The sequence below is a fragment of the Artemia sp. Qi Xiang Cuo genome, chromosome 3 (assembly GCF_049724085.1).
Source record: "Artemia sp. Qi Xiang Cuo chromosome 3, ASM4972408v1, whole genome shotgun sequence".
Taxonomy (NCBI): Eukaryota; Metazoa; Arthropoda; class Branchiopoda; order Anostraca; family Artemiidae; genus Artemia; species Artemia sp. Qi Xiang Cuo.
The window spans coordinates 90,631,923-90,656,228 of record NC_142796.1 but is presented as its reverse complement, the minus strand read 5'-3'; the positions used below and the strand labels follow the sequence as shown (position 1 = coordinate 90,656,228).

The following is a 24,306-nucleotide window of genomic DNA, read 5'->3' as shown; positions in this document are numbered from 1 at the left end:
TAATATCTGTATAAAATAAAATGGGACCTTTAAATTTTGATAATGTTTGGTACATACCTTACATATTGAACTGCATATGGTTGAGGCAGAGCTTGGAGCCTTGCAGGCTCTGCCATAAACGGAGGATTTGTTGCTTGTGGGAAATCATCCCAGAAATATTGTCTCTTCTTTCTGTGACAAACTGGCAATTCAGATGACAAAAGCTGATAACAGGTAGGATGCACTGTTTTTGTAGTATATGAAGTCAGAGAGGCGAAGAAAATTGAAAAGGAGAGAGAAATAATTTGTGTATTCAGTCTCTTTAATTCAACCACAGGCATGGGAGCTTGAAATTGCCCTATTCCAAAGTTGACCGGTTTATGTAGTAGGTATCGTGCCTGCTTCAAAGGAAAATAGCCTTCGGAAATGACAATCAATAAAAGTGGAAGGAAAACATAGGCAGAACGTAACCTGAAAAAGAAAATATTTTCTATTAACTTTACTCAACTGTGAAATGAGGGCACACAAACGAGGAGAGGGGTTAAGGGCAGTAAATAAAGGAAAACCTGATTTCAAGCTTCGGATGTTGAAAAATCAATTGATATATGGACCAACTATCTATGGACGATACAGTCCATAAAAAGTTCTCTTGATGATAGGCAGCGCAATAGCACTGCCTAAGTAAAGAACGATGTTGACTATCAATATATTTTTTTTTTTTTTGGTTTTATGTGTTTCTTGGTCTTAGACCAGGGCACTTCGTATTGAAGGAGTTGTCGTAGAAACTTGAAAAAGGGCTCATTTGACTGGAAATTCAAAGGGCTAGTGCCCATTTTAATAGTTGAAAGTGATTTGAGGACAACTAACCCCTTTCTCACGCCCACCTTTTCCCCAAACACATCCAATCAAAATTTTTAGATAGCCATTTTGTTCAACGTAGTTAAAAGTTCTAGAAATTAGGTCTTTGAGGATGATAACCCTCTCAGAACCCTCGGGGCAAGGAATGTAAGTTATGCCCTCGGGGTATATAAAGTTTTTATAGATAGTGATGGTGTAGAAACTTCAAAAGGGGTCATTCGATTAAAAATTAGAAAGGCTTGTGCCCTTTTTAATAAAAAAAAGTGATTTGAAGGTCGAAAGTGATTTGAAGGTAACTAATCCCTCTCTCATACAGACCTTTTCCCCCAAACATCCAGTCATGATGTATAGACAACCTATATTTTCAAAATAGTCAAAAGTTTTAGAAGTTGGGTCTTTGAGAAGGATAACCCCCTCAGAGCCGTCATGGCACGAGTGGTAATTTATGCCCTGAGGGCATATAAGGTTTTAATACATAGTGATGTTGTAGAAACTTCAAAAAGAGCTCATTCGATTGGAATTTTAATAGTCGAAAGTGAGTGAAGGATAGCTAACAACCCTCTCACAGCCACCATTTCCCCAAACAAATCCAATCAAAATTTTTGAGATAGCCATTTTGTTCGACGTAGTTCAAAAATCTGGAAATTATATTTTTGAGTGTGACACTCCCCCCACAGCCTATAGGGCAGGGGTTGTAAGTTATACCCTGGGGGCATATAATGTTTTTTTATAGAAAGCGTTGTCGCAGAAACTTCAAAAAGGAATCATTCAATTGGAAATTGAAACAGCTAGTGCCCTTTTTAATTGTTGAAAGCTACTGGATGACAAGTGACCCCCCTCTCACGCCCACCATTTCCCCAAACACATCCAATCAAAATTTTGAGATAGCCAGTTTGTTCAACGTAGTTGAAAGGTCCGGAAATTATGTCTTTTGAGGATGATAACCCCCTCACAGCCCTAAGGTCAAGGGTTGTAAGTTATGCCCTGGGACATACAAGGTTTTTATAGAAAGTTTTGTCGTAGAAACTTCAAAAACGGCTCATTCGATTAGAAATTGAAAGGTTTATACCCTTTTAATAGTCAGAAATGATTGGAGGGCAACTAAACCCCCTCTCACGCCCACCATTTCCCCAAACACATCCAATCCAAATTATGACATAGCAATTTTCTTCAACGCAGTTGAATGTTCTGGAAATTCGGTCTTTTGGGATGACAAGCCCCCCCCCCCCCAGCCCGGAGGGCAAGGATCGTAAGTTATGCCATGGGGGCATATAAGGCTTTTATTGAAATCATTATCGTAGAAACTTCAAATCTTTCTTTATGACATCCTCCCACCCAAGCACGGACGACATACTTTCCATTTAGCCGTAGACGGTTGACCGAAAAGGACAATCTTCAGATATATGTCATCCTTCATCCACAGAACGTGTCCTAGACATCTCAGTCTCTCTCTCACTATTGCCCTAGAAAGCGGGATTGAATTATGCTTTTCGTATGGCCTACTATTTAAAATACGTTCATTCAGTCGGGTACCCCGAACATTTCGTAAGCAATTTCTCTTGAAGACATCAGCAAATCTTCATCTGCTTTTCACAACCCCAATGCTTCAGAACCATATTTGACCACCATCATCACTGTAGCTTTCAATGTTCTATTCTTGGTTTACAAACTTATCTTCCTATTCTTCCAAACCTGTTTTTTAACTGTGAAAAAAACCCTGAGCCTTAACTATTCTACTTTTAACCTATTCACTGCTCTTACCGTCCTTAATAATAATACTGACAAGGTAAGTGAAGCTGCACGCATGATTAATCTTTAATCTTTTCGTTACCCAATGTCACCTTTTCATCTTCACTTATTCCTTGCCTAAGCGACTTAGCCTTTTTAACTTTGAATTTCAAGCCTATTCTGGCACCCTGAACTCACAAAACCTCTAAAAGTTAGTTCATTTTACTCACACGTTTAACTAGGATGCATAAATCATCAGCATAATCTAAATCTAGGACAGTTTTTCCTCCCTATTTGATTCCATATTTTCCCATCACCTTTCATGGGCTCCTTAAGACAAAGTCCATGAAACTGATCCATATAAAAGGAGATAGAACACATCCCTGCTTAATTCCTGATTTTATAAGAAACCAGCTGCTGAAAGGTGTTTAAGAACTCAGGCACTTCTCAATTATTAACTTAAGAGTGACATTTTGGTTGAAAAATCCTCTATTCTTTCTAAGGGCACACTGCTCTTCTCTTATAACTTTGTCTACAGCATCACTCAGTGTAAAAAGTATCATATTACTAAGTTATTTACTATCTATATAGACCATGCTAATGCCTAGATATTTTCATACTCACTCTTATCACCTTTCTTGTACAGTGGTTAACTTAGTGTTTTCCTAAGATCACTAGGTAATTCCACTTTTTCAAAAAGCTTAATCTTCAGTAGCTTATTGCAAACCTCAGAGCTACCAGGTTTAAGAAACTCATTTACCACACTATCAGCACTTGAGGCATTATTATTTTTAGCCTTTTTAATACTGTCACTAATTATCCCTCACAAAACAGATCTTCCTTCACATCCAAGGTATCCCCAACTTATTGATTTTCTTCTATATCTTTTCCTGTAACTCTCTCTCTCTCTCTCTCACAATTTAGCATATTCTCAAAATGTATCTGCCAATCTATCCTTAACTCCTTTCTTATCAGTAATTGTGACCCTGTTGTTATTTTTCACTGGTAAAGTCCAGATTGACTACTTTCTCTCGATTTATCAAAAGGCCAGAACAATCTTCTACTATTATGCCGTCTACCTGCATCTTCCGGATCCTCGGCAATTTTATCCATGGCAACCCCTTCACATCCCCTTAGTTCATAGTTTAATGCTCTTTCCACTTTCATTATATTCCTCTCGTTTCCATATGATCTATCAATCAGTTAACTCTTGTACAGACGCCTTCTCCTCTATTAAACATAAAGTGTTTTAATTAATATTTCTAGCTGCGTTCCTAACTTTTTTCCCTAAGAGATCATTAGCAACTTCACAAATGGTTGTCCTAAAATTATTCCATCCATCTTATATATCGTCAAATTTTCAACTTTTCAGTTTTGAATTTAACTGTTCCTGGAAAGTTTCTCTCAAATTCTCATCCTAGCGTCTATCAATATCATAACCTCTCGAGAGGTAGTTACCCTACAGAAGCTTCAGCTTTGAATTAACCATAGACTACTAGACAGTGATTTTCACTTTTAACAACCATAATAGCACTCTTATAAACCCTAGTATCTTGTATTGATCCTGCCAGTCTACGGTTTACAATAATATAATCAATAAGTTTGGTGTCTTACCATTATTTGAATAACACGTTAACATATTGGCCATTTTATGACCAAACACTGTATTGGTTATAAATGGATTGTTTTACTTACAAAATTGCAGCAGTCTGTAGTTATTACTGTTTTCTTCTTCTACACAAATTTTAATTAGGCTAAGATGCTATCCATCCCTATTTTATCGACCTGGTCGTTAAAATCTCCTGATAAAAACACCCTATTTCTTCCTGGGACCCTGTCTATTTGCTTGTGTAAATGTAACTAAATTCATCTGAGTGACAACAATATCTGAAAGTCAGTTCTAAATGGGCTATACCACTACTACCGATAAACTGCACTTTTAGTCATAAAATGAGCGATCAGTATTCTTATATTAACATTTTCTTAGCCCAAACAAGACTAAGAAGCTTCTCTATTCATCATGATCCCTGCTCCCTGTCTCTTCACCCCATCCTTCTTGCCCGAGTAAATACATTCTATATCACTTACTTTAAGCTTCCTAACCCTTGGATATTAATTTTGAAACTCCTAATAAGGCCAATTCGAATTGCCGGAATTCTTCAGTCATTATTTTGATGCGATAGCTGTTTTTTTATTACGTAACATTCATCGTTCCAATTTTCATATTCTTTAGATCATTGAAATTATTTTGGCCTCAATAAAGGCAACAGTCCCAGATACTAGTGCAGGACAGGGACAAGGGCATGTTTTCAAGTCTACAACGAAGCGCTTAAGCCGAGTAAGAACCGGACATCAAAAAAATCCCTGGATGGTACACCTATATTATTTGTGATTTTTCTTTTTATAAAAAGCCTTGTAGTGATATTGTTGGGGGACTTAGGATTTTTCAGGACTTATTTTGTTGCTTAGGGCTTTAAAGTATAAATTTCTTACATATTACGTTTTTTGTTTGTTAAAGATGAATAAAGTGGAAAGAAAAAAATCACACGGAAATTAGTTACTTTGAAAATATGGTATGCAAAGTTCGTATGGAAATTTAAGAATCCATTCTCATAGCCTTACAGATCCAATGATGCCATGTTTTATGGCTTCCCATTCATTCTCAAAGTTTTTTCCAGAAAACTCCAGAAGGTGTTAGGTTGCCATGAAATACATTTGTAATCATTACTAAAACTTCAATGGTAGGATAAATACCTATAGCTTAATGTAAAAAATAAAGATGAAGTATTTCAAGACAGTGTGTTTTCATTATTTTGTTATTGTAGCCTTGAATACTCATAAAGCCAAAAATTTGAATTATGAAGTAATTATTAATGGAGGTCATTATTTGAAACGTATGTATACGTTGTCATAAAAGTGAGATATTAAATCTCTTTGGAGAATTAAAAATTGTCCAACGGTATAACAGTGGATATGCGAGAATAATTTTTACAGAGAAGTTAATACTCAAAGATAATGCACACCTAAAAGTAATAGTTGCCGACGAGGGTAAACTCCTTCTTAGTGCTTGTGGTAACAGAATACCGCTTGATAAAACGTAAGACTAAAATACTGGGACAATAAGACTGGATGTTGGCATTTAAAAGAGGGCAAGAAGAAAAGAGGCATATTGTAGTATCAATATCCCAAGTTATATTTTATCTACATATTCAAACTGTTTTGAATAAAAAACAGCATTAGACGCTGGAATCGCAAATAAAATAAAACGGACATTTGCAGATAATATAAATAAGGAATATAAAGCCGAATCGATTAAAACCAAAACGTTTGTTAACGTTAATGGTGCAATCGGTGGTGTACCAATAAATACATTCATTGATCCGAATAATAGAAATGACAAAATGCACTTTTTGATCACAAAGGGGGAGCCGCGATAAAAATTATGCATGACCTAAAATTGATTAATGATTATTCTATTGGTTAAATTTAAGAGTAGAGAATAACTGACCTGGATAGAGAATGAGAAGACAATAATTGCCTTGTCATGAGAGAACACACTGAATCATTTTATGGAATGGAATCCAAACATCCAAAGTGGTTCAATGTCATTAATAAGATGTAATATTTTATGTGACATTGTTTCATTAAAAATGTTCTTTGGCGTAATTATTCTTTTATTTTATAGTACATTCAAAACATCGCAGATTTTTTCAGTAATAATAATTGTATGTATTAATACATATTATGCATTATGATTCTTTAATTTTTTAGTATATTGAAAAACATCCCTTATAAGACTGATGAAAAAAGGTTATTCAGTTATTCTTAAGGCCATGGAAAAGTGTTTTTCCTTAGAAATATTTATTTAAGATTTTTCTTGTAATTCTAATTCACGCCACAACGAGATTTTTGTCCATCTTTTCTTTTTAAAGTCATGAAAAGTGTTGTTTTCAGTAACAGTATTTATGCATTTTTTCTATATGACAATTCCCGTAAGGCGAAACTATAGTCAATTTTTCTTTTTCAAAGTAATTGTTTCTGTTTTCTTTCTATGAGTTGTCCTAGTCAGGTGGTTAGCCATCTGGATTTGACATGCTGAGACAGGGTTTCGAGTCGTGGTGTTGCTGGTTATTTGGTTTGGGACGCGGGTCAATGATATGACTCTGTAAGCTCAGCCCGAGTCTATCCAGCTCTAAATGGGTACCTGAAGAAAGAAGCGTCGGATGGTTGGCCCCCAACCACGTATTGCATTTTCGGTCATGGGCATCAAATCGAAAGATCGGTACCTGCACAACGCAGACCATTGCTCAATATGCGAAAAATATTTTTAAGGTAGTTTTCACGCGAATGGAAAGGTATTTACTTCTTGACAACAATCACTTGATGTTTTCGTAATGAGAATTTATGTAAAACAAAATTGTGGTCGTTTTTTTTAAAGTAATAGATAGGTATTTTCTTTAACAAAACTCAAAATGTTTTTTAATGACAGATCACGTAAGACAAAACTTTAATTATTTTTTTCTTTTTTAAGGGAATGGAAAAGTTTTTTTCTTTAACAACATTTACGTATTGTTTTTTAATGACAACTCACGCAAGAAGAAACATTAGTAATTTTGTTATTTTTAAAGCAATGGAAAGTTTTTTCATTAAATGTATTCACTTGATCTCAAAACTAAAAGGTAATTTTCACAAAATGATCTAACATTACCAAGAATATCAGATGTATTTTAAGCCTATGCATTCATATCTTACAAAATTAAAAGCTAAGTTTAAGAAACCGACCTAACATTACTAAAAACATAAGATGTCTCTTAACCATATGTTTACTTCTATTTCAAAACTAAAAACTAAGTTTCTCGAAATGGTGTAACATTACTAAGAACATCAGATGTATTATATCAGTAAGCGTTCATACTTTGCAAAACTAAAAGTTTAGTTTTATCAAAGAATAAAAGAAGAATTTTTAGCTTAGGTGGCCTCAGTTCTAAAAACTAAAAATTAACTTTCTCAAAATGGTCTAACATTGCTAGGCATTTGATATTCTTAGTAGTTTCAAATCATTTTGTGAAGCTTAACTTATAATTTTGGAAATTAAGCATGCATACGGTTAAAATAATTCTGACATCCTTTGTAATGTTAGACAACTTTCAGAAATTGTAGTTTTTAGTTTTGAGAAATAAAGACCCATACGATTTTAGATTCATCAGATATTCTCTATATATTTCTTATTGAGAAACTTAGCTTTTACTTTCGAGAAATAAGGATGCATATGGTTAAAATACATCTGATTTTCTTAGTAATGTTAGACCATTTAGAGATACTTAGCTTTTAGTTTTGAGAAATAAGGACGTATACGGCTTAGAAATAAAGACGACACAAGTTTTTATAAATGTGTTTTGATTTCTTGTAAGAAATCAAAACACATTGTCAGGGATTTTTTAAACTGTTATGACGCAACATAAGCATTTAAATAGTCATTTTTATTCCATTACAAATGTAAGACATGATAAAAATTTTCTAATTTTCTTGTCTTTTGGGCTACCCATTGAAGCAAATGATGAATCTGTTCGAGGTAATGATTGGAAATGAAGGAGCATCCATTTCCTTTGGCATTTTTGAGCTGTGGCAGTCTGTAGTCCGTGACATTTCCTGGTCTACTGCAGCTCGTTACCCACGGATTATCATGGCACAAGATACTCCAAGCACTCTGTCACACTTCAACTCCTCATAGTTATTATGGAACCATGGCATCTTGCCTTCCCCGCCATTTTAACCATTTTAACCAAAAGTTTAACCATTTGGTTTAATCGGTTAGTCCAATTGAAAATTGTCGTCAGTTATTACATTTGTAATAAAATAAAAATTACAATTTGAATGGTTATGTTACTTCACCACCGTTTAATAATAATCTTTGATAAGTTTAAAAAAAAATCAAACTACATTAACAAAAAAAGTGCGTCCTTGTAAAAGTTGTGTCTATTGATTAATAACAATAGACTTTAAGTTTCCTTTTCAATTTAATTGCTTTAAGAAAGTTTTACCTACTAGGATGTCTTCTCAAATCACCAACATAACATTTGCCCGCTTGTAATAGAAGAGAACTTTGAACGGAATACTAAAACAACTGCCGGAAATGATATGTCGCCGTTAAACCGACAGAAAAGAAAAGAGCATTGACTATAATCGGGTTAGTCCCAATTGAGGCCATGCTACTTGTGTGCATGCTGGAACTAAATTTTATAACGTTTTAAGAGACGATGGGTTGAGTTTCAAAGCAGTCCCTGAAAGTAGAGAATGAGAGAGAGAGAGGGATAGAGGGGGTGTGGAAAATACATTTAAAAACTAATTCTGATTATTGAAACAGAACAGAAATGTCGTAATTTGACTTTTCATGGTTACAGACAATTCACTACTTAGAAATAACAAAAAGAACAAAAAGAAGATAGCGCTTTTATCCTCAGGTTCCAAGCCCTCCTTCCCTTCTGGCCTTCAGAAAGTTCTCCGTAACGAACTGTATGTAATGAACGAAGTTTTTTTATGAAAATCGAAACTCAAAGAACAGTAACATTAATAACTGTAAATATAAAATAAAAATCTCCTTTTTATGGTGACTCCAAACATAGAAAATTTTATAAATTTCAAATTTTCCTTATAATGTATAAATGTCTGTAAATAATGTAAATAATCTAAAAATGTAAAAAATGTCTTATGTATAAAAAACTAAATGTGGTGCTTGTTCGATAAATTTAATATGAGTTGCCTGGTTATTTGTATGTTTGTTTCCTTATCAACGGGAAATCAAAACGAATTAGTCACTGTGAACGATCTGAAGAGGGCTCATTCGAAAAAAACTTCCGGTTCCGAAGAAGGGATCGATTTCCGTCATTTTGCGCTACAAATAAAACATTCTTACCCTAATAAGACCAAAATACTTTCCTTTACAAAATTTTGCAATTGCCAACGCATAGATTACTTACAATTCTTAGATCTTACCACTAAAAAGTAGCCTACTCGTTTCAGCCATTCTGGTGCTTAAAACCTTTTTTTGGCAGGGACAGGGCCAAAATGTTATCAGGCGAAAATTGTCAGAGAAGAAATGGACTTAGAACTATCGAAAGGCTCTATAAATATCCTTCCACTAACCACTTAGATGCATTCGTCCCTGAACTCATTCACAATCAATAAAAAATGAATGGCCATTATATAGAACGTATATAGAATATTACAAACAGTTATTCAGAAGAGTCAAAGGCCAGTTAGCTTTCTGTATATGTTGGAGGGAAAGGAGGGCTTCTGAATCAAGGCAGGTACGTAAAACTTTTTTTTTGGGGGGGGGGGAATAATAAAAGAAAACAAATTTGGTTCGCTTAATATGAACGCGAAATGAGTTAAAACATATGAAGAAGTAGGAATTTGAGGATCCAAACCCCCTGTGTACCTTTCCCCAAACTCTTACTAAGTAAATTATACAGCAGGTTTTTTTACTTTCTCAAGAGGTCGTTCCAATCAATATAGAGAGGGGATTTAACCTCTAACATCTCCTGATTGAAAGTAGTATACTTAGATTAAACATTTACTATGGATTCAACAGGAGGTATCGGATCCCCTTTTATTGAAGAAATATTTTTAGTATGGAGCAAAAACCATATTAACATGATATCAATTAATGGCTGTGAAGATGCCTGAAGATAAATAAGGAGCACAGTGAGAACGGAAGGGCAAAGGCAAGGTAAGCAAGGTTATTATGTAAATTTTTGTAGACAATATGTTCATTCATTAATTATTTACTATTGCTTTGATTGATGCTGTAGTTCGGTGAATGGCGTTTGTAATAGAAACAAATCAAATGCTTGCCCGAGCAAAGGCTGAAAGGGAGGAGATCGTGCATATTTCCTGGAACAACAATTTACTAACGAATGCTCTCCTAAAAATATTAAGATCATTTCTGGAAAGATTATTTTGGCATTTCAGGGAGATTTAAAAAAATCCTGATACGTCATTTTTATGAGAGGCAATTTTGATTTTAGAGCATGTTCAACTTTAGCATAAGGGCCTGGGTTATTTTGGGAGAGAATTTCGCTCAAATGTATATTATACAAAATAATATATTAAAGTGAACCGGAATAAAATGAAAGAAATGTTTTTTGAAAAAAATAAAGAGCGACTTCGTAACTCAAAATGAACAGTAATTATTCAGCATTCGAAGACGGCCGCTATTCCTTTAACCCTTCACTCTTTACACAAAAGTTTGGCTTTTTTCAACCCAAAGCACCAAGAACGATTACCCTAATAGAAGAGCCCTATTAGAATAATTGCCCCAATAGATGAGCCATATTAGAACGATTGCCCTAATATGATACATTTTCTTCACAATACCTCTGAGTCTGTATATTAGAATTGTTTCAGACAATGCAACTTTTAGTTGACATTTTTTTTTAAACATTATTGGTTAATAAAACGCTTACTATCACCCACTGTACATAAACATAAGACAGTATGATCATTCCCTATCTCAACCATAATCCTCCTGAGACCTGGTGTTCACGTCTGATGACATCCCCGTAAAATATTTTTTTCGCAAAGGCCTTGCCATCTAGCAAAGGTTTCGTTGTTTCAACGTGCTTTTTGGACCTGAAATGCCATCTTTGATTTTTTCAGAAAGTTTCTGCGCCTTTTAGTGGTGTTTTTACAAACTAGCAATGCTAAAATAAGGAGATGAGAACAAGCAAAGGTAAGAAAAAAGAAAAAAAAAGAAAGTGATGAGAACGAGTTGTGAGAAAAATCAGGTGTACTCTCTTGATTGTAGACAGTGCTTAGATAGTCTTAAAAGCAGTTAGTTTGATAGGTGCCATCTTTTGAAACTTGGAAAACCTCCATGTCCACGTCTGTGGACAGGCAGTTCCAATCGAGTAAAAAGCTAGGGTTGATTTTTTGTAGTTCAAGTCTCAATTCTAATGGGGATAGATGAGGCCAATGATTGTCTTATTTACTAAATTGGCAAAAACTTAGCCTCCACTCACCCATAAGAAATCGCCACCCCCGTATAGTGTCCCAACCCATCCCCTATCCTTTCTCCCATACCTATTTCAACCTTACGTTATAAAAAAAAAACTTTCATTCCCTTTTTTAAAAACAAAATCAACAAAAATCACAACCCGTAAGTTTGCCAAAAATTTAAATTTTGTATATATTATTTTTTCATTTTTGAATATTTCTTTATTTCATTTGTTACCCTTTTTACCTCTTTATATTATGACTTATGCAATATTTTATAATTTGACCTATATTTATGACTTTTGTATTTTCTGACAGTTAGCTGTTGTGTTTTCATTACAATGGTAACTATGTGTTGTTATTGCATTGTTTTGTTATTGTAATTTTTTTTACTAAGAAATGCGAATTCAGTCCACTAAGGTTTGTGATAGTTCTTTTGCCAATAAATATCTATCTATCTATCTATCTAACTATAGTTTTAAGCTTACTGAACCTGTTCCTTCATTATAGTTTCCCTTTGTGACGTCCTCGGAATGCTCGAAGAGAGTAACCTGGACCTCTCCGATTTAGACGATGATGAGGAATGGATCAAAAACCAGTCTTTGTCGTCTAAGCGTCTACCACGTACCCTAAGCAACCCATGCCAAAACGCTTGAAGGCTGACAAAGTAATAACAACTTAGTCCTGGAGGAAGTCTCGACGGTTCGATCATCATCGTGGCCCGGACGTGGGCCCCACTCATTTCCGGAACCACGACGACTGGAGTACAGAACAATTCTTTTTGCAATACTACCCGGAGAGCTTCTTCGAACGTACAGCTTTGCATGAACTACAACTATAAGTTGGCCCACCACAAAAGCTTGAATGTAACTCCAGACGAGCTGAAAATTGTTGTTGGCCTTCTCATCCTGATGGGTAACCTCGAGTTTCCTCGGATCCACATGTACTGGTCTGGGAAGTTTTAGGTGGAAGCCACATCGCAAAAGATGAGTCAAGACAGATTCTTCACAATCCGGTTGAACCTGAACTTCGTTGTTGATTCAGAAATCTCAGACGAAGAAAAACCCAAAAATAGACTTTGGAAGGTGCAGCTTATCCTTGACAACTTCAGGAATATCTGTCTCAAGTTGCCATGTGACAGGAACTGTTCAATTGATGAACATATGACGTCCTTCCAGGGTATGTCGAATTTCAAGCAATATGTCCCTAACAAGCCCAATCCAGTTAGATTAAAGAATTTTGTCCTTGCCAGCTCCTCAGGGCTAATACTTGACTTCCAAATCTACCAGGGAGCCACCACCCTGGAAGAAGAGCTGGTAGCACATGGCATGTCAGCTGGGATCGTACTGCGCTTGGCTGAGACCCTACCAGAAGCTACATACCTCTATTTTGACCGATTCTTCTCGTCTGTTAAGCTCCTCGGCATGCTGGCTGAAAGAAAAATAAATGCGACCGGAACTATCATGAAGAACCGTTTGGGCACCAACAGTCCAACGCTTTTTACCGAAACAGAAATGAAAAGAAAGGGCAGAGGAACCTCTGGCATGTCTGTGCGCTCAGATAGAAAAGTAGGCGTGACCCAGTGATATAATAACAAAGTGGTTCTCCTGTCTTCAAACTGCAAAGGCATAGAAGAGGAGACAGAGGTCAAACGGTATGACAAGTGCCAGGGGTCTTACGTGCAGGTCAAATGTCCACGAGTAGTCTCCGACTAAAACACCTACATGGGTGGTGTTGACCTTGTGGACCGCATGGTTAGCTATTACCGGTTTGAGACGCGTGCTAAAAAATGAACTGTGCGTCTGTTTCATCTTTTTGTGGATGGCGCACTAGCCAATGCATTTCATGAGCTGAAGGGCCATGGCCAAGGAGTTTCTGATGACCTCAAACAGCTCATTGACCTTCGTTTCAACTGGTCGCTTGTTTGCTCAATTCTGGAAGCTCGGAATCCCAAGGTCAAGAAAACAAGGACGAAGAAACCGTGTTTTGAGCGTGAAAAAGAGGCCAATCCCTCCACCAAATGCCAGAGCTACACTGCATCTACCAGAATTTTTTGACATGGTGAATGCAGCCCGGTGCAGAAGGCCTGGATGCTGCATAAGGTCAAGATGGATTTGCTCGCAGTGTAAAATCATTCTCTGCTTGACACGAGACAACAACTGCTTCCAGAGATTTCATGAAGAGTAATGTTTCGTTTTCAACATTTTGACAAATCTCTTTTAATAGACGAAACCGATTTTTACTATACTCTTAGATGGACAGGAACGTCCACACCTGTGGACATCCTCCAGAGTTAGAGATGGGGGTCAACTTTTTTTCTTAGTTCATCAATGGTCAAAATGATTTTTTTAAGTAAACTACAAAGAAATGAACACAATCAGAAAAGTATTTTTATGGTCAGGTCTCAGGAGGTTACAAAAACCCGGACCGAGATGCAAATGCTCCGGAGAACATTTAAACTGCTATAAACATAAGCGATATTCAATTTTTTCATGGGTTGACAAGTCAGATTTCTCTTGAACGTGAAACTTGGCTTCAACGTTGTAACACTAAAATTTAAAGAATCAAATTTTAAATTAATTTATTCCAACACATATATAAAAATCGGTAATTAGTAGTGCAGTGCTATTATTAGATATTTTTAGGAATTAAAAGTAGGTTGCAAAGTCTCGAGTTGGTTTCAAAAGCATTTTGAGAAAGTTTCTGCCAAAATATGTGTTCCAGGGTAATTGGACCGCTGATGGCAGATCAAATGAGAGCACCATTATTCAGTGACTAACAAATTTACTCTGACCCGCTAATGACAGAATAAATGGGAGGAGTTGTTAGTATGTGCCGAGGATGTAGTGTCAAAAATTCAATAAGACTTGATCTTACTTGTATGTTATTTATATACAATGCAATCACCAATGACTCTGTTTTTGCACTCTAAAATGTTTTCAGGTAAGCACTAATCAAAAGTTTACCTAAAGAGTGAGGAGTTAGGCCTGGAATTCTCCTCCTCTGCAAAATGCTTTTAGTTCGTGTTGATATTTAATTTTGATCTTTACTTTGTTTTGAAAATCGTGTGCTTTATGGTATATTTTGTTGCAAGCATTATGGTTTTTAGAATTTCCTCTCCTAAACTTCTTTGTCGGTTTAAACATTATTCTGCGAGTTGTTTTGATGCATATGTTTAAATGTATCTTTTAGAATGAATGTGATCATTTTGCAGAAATTTTTTACGAGGATAGGGCTGCCAAATATGCAGTCTAGCACGAAATTAAATTTAGGTTATTTACTTGGCTAGATACTTTTATGTAACATTTTGGAAATCAACAAGCATACCCAATTCGTAAATTATATAACGATTACCTTTCACTGCGTTTTAACTAAGAATTGTATCCAACTAGAGAACTAAAGAAGTAAAAGGACTAAATGCAGCTAAAGAAGATATACTTTTTAGTTATATAAAAAATAAGTTTTTTCAACTTAAAGTAAGGAGCAACATTGAAACTTAGAATGAACAGAAGTTATAACGTATATGAGGGAGGTTGCCACCTCCTCAACACCTGTCTCTTTATGATAAAGTTTTTTATTACTTTAAAAAAGCTTCTTATTGTTCTAATTTAACGACATTTGTGTTTAGGGAACCGTTCTTAAAGAACTGTTACAAAATTGAAACTTTAGCGTAAAGAGAGAGGATTTAAGGAGGAGAAAACCCCCCTATATACCTAATCATTTCTATTGGTTTTAACTTTTAATGTTGCTCCTTAATTTAAGTTGAAAAACATGTTTTCTTATTTAATTTCTGATTGTTTTTAAAATAATGCCAGAATCCTTGCTCAGCCTCCATGCAAAAATCTCCCTCCTCATGGAAATATCCTCTAGACAATTCAATTCTGGTAAAAATTTCCCTCGGGTAGTTACCCTTGACATCTTCACGCTTAAAATTGAGTCGGCAAAGAGAAAGTAAGATATGTAAAAACAATTTTGTATAGGAATTCTGGAGAGTTCCTTCAGTGTAAAATTTCCCCTGAAAAGTTCACCTCCTTGAAAATCTCCTCCCTAAGGAAAATTCAAAAATTTTCATCGGAGGATTTCCGTCCAGAAAGGTGATCGGAGAAGGAAAGGTGATCGGAAAGGTGGGGAGGGGGCTAAGTTGCCCTCCAGTCTTTTTGGTCACTTAAAAAAGGCAATGCAACTTTTAATTTCGTTTATATTGAACACTCTCCTGATATCAAAAGACCAATTGGTCGATTTATCACCTCTGGGAAAAAAAACAAATAAGCAAATATGTAAAAAAAAACAAATATGTATCTGTGACCTTTTCTGGCAAGAAATAAAAAAGTTCTACATTTGTTCCAATAGGAGCTTGAAATATCTATAGTGAGATTCTCTGATATGCTGAATCTGACGCTGTGATTTTCATTAAGATTCTTTTAATATTAAGGGAATGTTTCCCCTTTTTTTCGAAAATTAGACAAATTTTCTAAGGCTCGTAGCCTTTGATTGGGAACATTAAACTTAATAAAACTTATATGTTTTGAATCAGCATTATTCAGCATGATAAATCAATCCTTTTGACACTTCTATTTGTACAAACATTCTGTTTTCATAGAGTCTCAGTTACTATTCCGCTCCTTAGTTACAGTTTGTTACCACCATAGTTACAGTTAGTTACAGTTTGATTATTCAGCAATTGCTAATGTTTCATCATACCTCTTTTGTGTAAGGGTTTTTTAAAGCCTCAGGATAAGAAAAAACTCAATAATTTCCATTTGCTTTAATTTTAGCGCTGATATCAACTTTTTCTGAAAAAAAACCGTTTTCAAAATTTAATTTTATAACCTGTTTCTAAATTTCCGTTTCTAAAACCCGTTTCTAAGTTTCTAAATTTCTAAATTTTATTCGTTTTCAATGTTATATTTGGAGTTATTGATATTTTCAGCGTAAAAAAAAAAAATACAAATTACCGTTAAAAAGCATTTTTCTGCAATAAGAGCAGAACTTTCATCCCCTCATATTTCAAACAGTTCATGGTAACGAACCATAAGTAAGGAGCGACGCAGCTCAAAAGTAACCAAAACTCCACAAAACTGAATTTTGATATAAATAAATATATTTAAAAAATTTACTTGTTATCCTGAGTCCAAATATATATGATTTATTAAGTTTAGTGTTATCCACTAAATACTACGAGCCTGAGAAAAATTGTCGAAATTCAAAAAAATTCAAAAATTCAAAAAAGGTGGGGAAATGCCGCCTAAAATTCAAGGGATCTTAATGAAAATCACATCATCAGATTCAGCGTATCAGAGAACCTTTTTGCCGAAGTTTCAAGCTCCTATTTGCAAAATGTGAATTTGTTTTGTTTTTTTTTGCTAGAAGAAAGATCACAGATCCGTGTTTATTTGTTTGCTTTTGTTGGGTTTTTTTCCCAGGGGTGATTGCATCGAATCAATAGTCCTAGAATATCAAAAAACGGCTTATTCAAATGAAAATTCCAGGTTCTTATGCCTTTTGTTAGTGATCATAAAGATTGGAAGGCTACTATCCCCTCTCCGACCACTCATTTTCCCTCAAAGTCTTGCAATTAAAATTTTGAGATAGCCATTTTGTTCACCATAGTTGAAATGCCCAATAAATTGTTTAAGTATAGTATTTGATATTTCCTATACATGACTTTTTCACAGAAGGGGGGGGGGGATTTTTGGCTGGGGAAATTTTCCGTGAGGAGAATTTTTCATGGAGCAGAGAAGTTTCTGGGGATTGAACTTTCCAGGGGAAATTTTATACTGGAGGAATTTGCCGAAATTCCAATACAAATTTCCTTTTATTAGTCTTACTATCTCTTTTCCGACTCAATGGTACATATGAAAATATTAAGAGTAATTGTCCGGGGAGAAATTTTTTACCGGGTTGGACCTGTCTAGAGTATAATAATAATAATAATAATTTTATTTTCCCACGGGATACACAATGAGGAGTACATTCAATAAAAATTCAACAATTCGTGGTAACGAACTGTAAGTAAGGAGTTACCCGGCTCAATAGTAACCGAAACTCTAAAAAAGAATTTTGTTACCAGTAGATACATCAAAAGAATCGGATTTTTTGTTGATTTCAAATATAGAAGTATTATCAAGTTTAGTATTGTCCTATCAAAAGTTAAGAGCCTGAAAATATTTGCCTTATTTTTAAAAAAAAGAGGGACCCCCCTAAAAGTGATAGAATCTTAGTGGAAATCAAACCATCAGATTCAGCGTAACAGAAAACCCTACTGTGGATGTTTCAAGCTCCTATCTGCAAAAATGAGGAATTTTGTATTTTTTGCCAGAAGAAAGATAACGGATGTGTGTTTATTTGTTTGTTGTTTTTTTTCCCCAGGGGTGATCGTATTGATTCATTATTCCTAGATTATCGTGATAGGGTCCATTCGAAAGAAAATTAAAACTTCTAGTGCCCTTTTTAAGTGATCAAAAAAATTGGAGCGAAACTTGACCCCCTCCCACGCTAATTTTTTCCCGAAGTCACCCAATCAAAATCTTTAGATAGCCATTTTGTTTATTATAGTTGAAAATCTAATACATATGTCTTTGAGCGTGACTTAATCCCCCCAAGTTCCCGGGGAAAGGATTGCAAGTTATGAACTTTGCCCATTGTTTACATATAGTGAGTAGACTGCTTATATTGAATTTGCTTGGCCCAATAGCAATTCCCATGTTATTTGCTTGGCCTATGTTCCTTCCATGCTATTCTATGTTCCTCCCATTGTTATTCTATGGGACCTCTACACGTGATTAAACACGTTATGGAACTACGTGCTATATGCTTATGTCCCATTGGTACCATTCCAAACGAGCGGGAATTCCCCTCCTGTTCCTAAACATTGCAAAAAAGATGGCAGTATGAACGGGGAATCCCCCACAAAAATTTGTTTCAACTCCAAGTTTTTCAACCAGACTGGTTTTTTGAAAGCACAGTGTGTACATGTGTGTAGGCTTTGTTATTAAAAACTTGGACACTACAATCAGAATTGTTTGATTGACATTTAAAAAGGGGTAATGAGATTTGCGAATTGGAGTGTAGGATTTATGAATTTGATCCCATTAAGGATTTACTTGAAATAAAAAATTTTATCTAGAAATGGCTGAAAAGTGTTTTGGGGGAGATGAGGTGATTATGTACTGTATAATACACAACAGATGTTTGGACAGTACAATCAGAATTGTTTGATTGACATTTAAAAAGGGGTAATGAGATTTGCAAATTGGAGTGTAGGATTCATGAATTTGCTCCTATTAAGGATTTAGTTGAAATAAAAATATTTAGCTAGAAATGGCTGAAAAGTGTTTTGGGGGGAGATGGAGTGATTTTTTACTGTATAATACACATGTGATGTTTGGACAGTGTTGTCAATTTAAAATAGTTTAACGTTCCCTCCTTCCCCCATTTCTGAGGACAGGGGAGGGGGGGTCAATTTTGGAGGGAAAACCCAAAATACTTAGAATCGAAAATAAATGGGATCTGCCTCAAGGGGAAGGCTCAGAGGCCCTTCGTTCTCCCATTTCTGAGGGCAGGGGGGTCAATTTTGGATGGAAAACCAAACATACTCAGAGTCAAAAATAAATGGGATCTGGCTCAAGGGGAAGGCTCAGAGGCCCTTCGATCGCCCAGTTCTGTGGGCAGGGGAGGGGGCGGCAATTTTGGAGGGAAAATAAAAAATGCTCAGAATCGAAAATAAAGCGTGATCTGCCTCAAGGGCAAGGCTCAGAGGCCCCTCCTTCCTCCATTTCTGAGGGCAGGGGAGGGGGAGTCAATTTTGGAGTAGTGTTTTGTCGAGGTTTACCTTGTCACAGTTACATTCTCTTGATTTTTCAAAGTTCATTTTGGATTTCTTTCCTTGAAATGCAAGAGTTGGAATATTTCAGTAGTGTTTTGTTGTGCTTTACCTTGTCACAGTTACATTTTCTTGATTTTTCAAAGTTCATTTTGGATTTCTTTCCTTGAAATGCAAGAGTTGGAATATTTCAGTAGTGTTTTGTTGTGCTTTACCTTGTCGCAGTTACATTATCTTAATTTTTCAAAGTTCATTTTGAATTTCTTGCGTGAAATGCAAGAGTTGGAATATTTCAGTAGTGTCTTGTCGTAGTTTACCTTGTCACAGCTACATTCTCTTGATTTTTCAAAGTTCATTTTGAATTTCTTTCGTGAAATGCAAGAATTGGAATATTTCAGTAGTGTCTTGTCGTGGTTTACCTTGTCACAGCTACATTCTGATGATTTTTCAAAGTTCATTTTGGATTTCTTTCGTTGAAATGCAAGAGTTGGAATATTTCAGTAGTGACTTGTTGTGCTTTACCTTGTCACAGTTACATTCTCTTGATTTTTCTAAGTTCATTTTGAATTTATGTCGTGAAATGCAAGAGTTGGAATATTTCAGTAGTGTTTTGTTGTGCTTTACCTTGTCACAGTTACATTCTGTTGATTTTTCAGAGTTCATTTTGATTTTCTGTCGTAAAATGCAAGAGTTGAAATATTACAGTAGTGTTTTGTTGTGCATTACCTTGTCACAGTTACATTCTGTTGATTTTCATAGTTCATTTTGAATTTCTTTCATTGAAATGCAGGTGTTGGAATATTTCAGAAGTGTTTTGTTGTGCTTTACCTTGTCACAGTTACATTCTCTTAATTTTTCAAAGTTCATTTTGAATTTATTTCGCGAAATGCAAGAATTAGAATATTTCAGTAGTGTCTTGTCGTGGTTTACCTTGTCACAGCTACATTCTCATGATTTTTCAAAGTTCATTTTGGATTTCTTTCGTTTAAATGAAAGAGTTGGAATATTTCAGTAGTGAGTTGATGTGCTTTACATTGTCAAAGTTACATTCTCTTGATTTTTAGAAGTTCATTTTGAATTTCTGTCATGAAATGCAAGAGTTGGAATATTTCAGTAGTGTTTTGTTGTGCTTTACCTTGTCACAGTTACATTCTATTGATTTTCATAGTTCATTTTGAATTTCTTTCATTGAAATGCAGGAGTTGGAATATTTCAGTAGTGTTTTGTTGTGCTTTACATTGCCACAGTTACATTCTCTTAATTTTTCAAAGTTCATTTTGAATTTCTTTCGCGAAATGCAAGAATTAGAATATTTCAGTAGTGTCTTGTCGTGGTTTACCTTGTCACAGCTACATTCTCATGATTTTTCAAAGTTCATTTTGGATTTCTTTCGTTGAAATGCAAGAGTTGGAATATTTCAGTAGTGACTTGTTGTGCTTTACCTTGTCAAAGTTACATTCTCTTGATTTTTCGAAGTTCATTTTGAATTCCTGTTATGAAATGCAAGAGTTGGAATATTTCAGTAGAGTTTTGTTGTGCTTTACCTTGTCACAGTTACATTCTGTTGTTTTTCATAGTTCATTTTGAATTTCTTTCATTGAAATGCAGGAGTTGGAATATTTCAGTAGTGTTTTGTTGTGCTTTACCTTGTCACAGTTACATTCTCTTAATTTTTCAAAGTTCATTTTGAATTTCTTTCGCGAAATCCAAGAATTAGAATGTTTCAGTAGTGTCTTGTCGTGGTTTACCTTGTCACAGCTACATTCTCATGATTTTTCAAAGTTCATTTTGTATTTCTTTCGTTGAAATGCAAGAGTTGGAATATTTCAGTAGTGTCATGTCGTGGTTTACCTTGTCACAGTTACATTCTCATGATTTTTGAAAGTTCATTTTGAATTTCTGTCGTTAAAAGCAAGAGTTGGAATATTTCAGTAGTGACTTGTTGTGCTTTACCTTGTCACAGTTACATTCTCTTGATTTTTCGAAGTTCATTATGAATTTCTGTCGTAAAATGCAAGAGTTGGAATATTTCAGTAGTGTTTTGTTGTGCTTTACCTTTTCACAGTTACACTCTGTTGATTTTCATAGTTCATTTTGAATTTCTTTCATTGAAATGCAAGAGTTGGAATATTTCAGTAGTGTTTTGTTGTGCTTTACCTTGTCACAGTTACATTCTCTTAATTTTTCAAAGTTCATTTTGAATTTCTTTCGTGAAATGCAAGAATTGGAATATTTCAGTAGTGTCTTGTCGTGGTTTACCTTGTCAGAGTTACAATCTCTTGATTTTTCAAAGTTCATTTTGAATTTCTGTCGTGAAATGCAAGAGTTGGAATATTTCAGTAGTGTTTTGTTGTGCTTTACCTTATCACAGTTACATTCTGTTGATTTTCATAGTTCATTTTGAATTTTTTTCAGTGAAATGCAAGAGTTGGAATATTTCAGTAGTGTTTTGTTGTGCTTTACCTTGTCACAGTTACATTCTCTTAATTTTTCAAAGTTCATTTTGAATTTCTTTCGTGAAATGCAAGAATTAGAATATTTCAGTAGTGTCTTGTCGTGGTTTACCATGTCACAGCTACATTTTCTTGATTTTTCGAAGTTCATTTTAATTTCTGTCGTAAAATGCAAGAGTTGGAATATTTCAGTAGTGACTTGTTGTGCTTTAACTTGTCACAGTTACATTCTCTTGATTTTTCAAAGTTCATTTTGAATATCTCTCGTAAAATGCAAGAGTTGGAACATTTCAGTAGTGTTTTGTTGTGCTTTACCTTGTCACAGTTACATTCTTTTGATTTTAATAGTTCATTTTTAATTTATTTAATTTAAATGTAAGAGTTGGAATATTTCTGTAGTGTTTTGTTGTGCTTTAACTTGTCACAGTTACATTCTCTTAATTTTTCAAAGTTCATTTTGAATTTCTTTCGCGAAATGCAAGAATTGGAATATTTCAATAGTGTCTTGTCGTGGTTTACCTTGTCACAGCTACATTCTCCTGATTTTTCAAAGTTCATTTTGGATTTCTGTCGTTGAAATGCAAAAGTTGAATATTTCAGTAGTGACTTGTTGTGCTTTACCTTGTCACAGTTACATTCTCTTGATTTTTCGAAATTCATTTTGAATTTCTGTCGTGAAATGCAAGAGTTGGAATATTTTAATAGTGTTTTGTTGCGCTTTACCTTGTCACAGTTACATTCTGTTGATTTTCATAGTTCATTTTGAATTTCTTTCATTGAAATGCAAGAGTTGGAATATTTCAGTAGTGTTTTGATGTGCTTTATCTTGTCACAGTTACATTCTCTTAATTTTTCAAAGTTCATTTTTAAGTCCTTTCGTGAAATGCAAGAATTGGAATATTTCAGTAGTGTCTTGTCGTGGTTTACCTTGTCACAGCTACATTCTCATGATTTTTCAAAGTTCATTTCGGATTTCTTTCGTTGAAATGCAAGAGTTAGAATATTTCAGTAGTGACTTGTTGTGCTTTACCTTGTCACAGTTACATTCTTTTGATTTTTCAAAGTTCATTTTGAATTTCTATTGTGAAATGCAAGAGTTGGAATATTTCAGTAGTGTTTTGTTGTGCTTTACCTTGTCACAGTTACATTCTGTTGATTTTCATAGTTCATTTTAAATTTCTTTCATTGAAATGCAAGAGTTGGAATATTTCAGTAGTGTTTTGTTGTGCTTTACATTGTCACAATTACATTCTCCTTATTTTTCAAAGTTAATTTTGAATTTCTTTCGTGAAATGAAAGAGTTGGAATATTTAAGTAGTGTTTTGTCGTGGTTTACCTTGTCAGAGTTACAATCTCTTGATTTTTCAAAGTTCATTTTGAATTTCTGTCGTGAAATGCAAGAGTTGGAATATTTCAGTAGTGTTTTGTTGTGCTTTACCTTGTCACAGTTACATTCTGTTGATTTTCATAGTTCATTTTGAATTTTTTTCACTGAAATGCAAGAGTTGGAATATTTCAGTAGTGTTTTGTTGTGCTTTACCTTGTCACAGTTACATTCTCTTAATTTTTCAAAGTTCATTTTGAATTTCTTTCGTGAAATGCAAGAATTAGAATATTTCAGTAGTGTCTTGTCGTGGTTTACCATGTCACAGCTACATTTTCTTGATTTTTCGAAGTTCATTTTAATTTCTGTCGTAAAATGCAAGAGTTGGAATATTTCAGTAGTGACTTGTTGTGCTTTAACTTGTCACAGTTACATTCTCTTGATTTTTCGAAGTTCATTTTGAATTTCTGTCGTAAAATGCAAGAGTTGGAACATTTCAGTAGTGTTTTGTTGTGCTTTACCTTGTCACAGTTACATTCTGTTGATTTTCATAGTTCATTTTTAATTTATTTAATTGAAATTCCAGAGTTGGAATATTTCAGTAGTGTTTTGTCATGGTTTACCTTGTCACAATTACATTCTCTTGATTTTTCAAAGTTCATTTTGAATTTCTTTCGTTAAAATGCAAGAGTTGGAATATTTCAGTAGTGTTATGTTGTGGTTTACCTTGTCACAGTTACATTCTCTTGATTTTTCAAAGTTAGTTTTGTATTTCTTTAATTGAAATGCAAGAGTTGGATTATTTCACTAGTGTTTTGTGGTGGTTTACCTTGTCACAGTTACATTCTCTTGATTTTTCAAAGTTCATTTTGAATATCTTTCGTTGAAATGCAAGACTTGAAATATTTCAGTAGTGATTTGTTGTGGTTTACCTTGTCAAAGTTACATTTTCTTGATTTTTCAAAGTTCATTTCGATTTTCTTTCGTTGAAATGCAAGAGTTGGAATATTTCAGTAGTGTTTTGATGTGGTTTACCTTGTCACAGTTACGTTCTCTTGATTTTTCAAAGTTCATTTTGGTTTTCTTTCAGTGAAATGCAAGAGTTGGAATACTTCAGTAGTGTTTTGTTGTGGTTTACCTTGTCACAG

The 24,306-nt window shown here is 34.6% G+C and overlaps 1 protein-coding gene across 1 annotated transcript in view; it reads right to left on the bottom strand.

The window, feature by feature from the left end:
- The window catches only part of LOC148954736 (uncharacterized), a 102,797-nt gene that overhangs the window by 32,774 nt on the left and 45,717 nt on the right, over positions 1-24,306 (bottom strand). Inside the window, exon 2 of the mRNA XM_089087229.1 lies at positions 58-450. Within this exon, the coding sequence (XP_088943355.1) occupies positions 58-450 (393 nt within the window). The remainder of the gene's footprint in view (positions 1-57; positions 451-24,306) is intronic.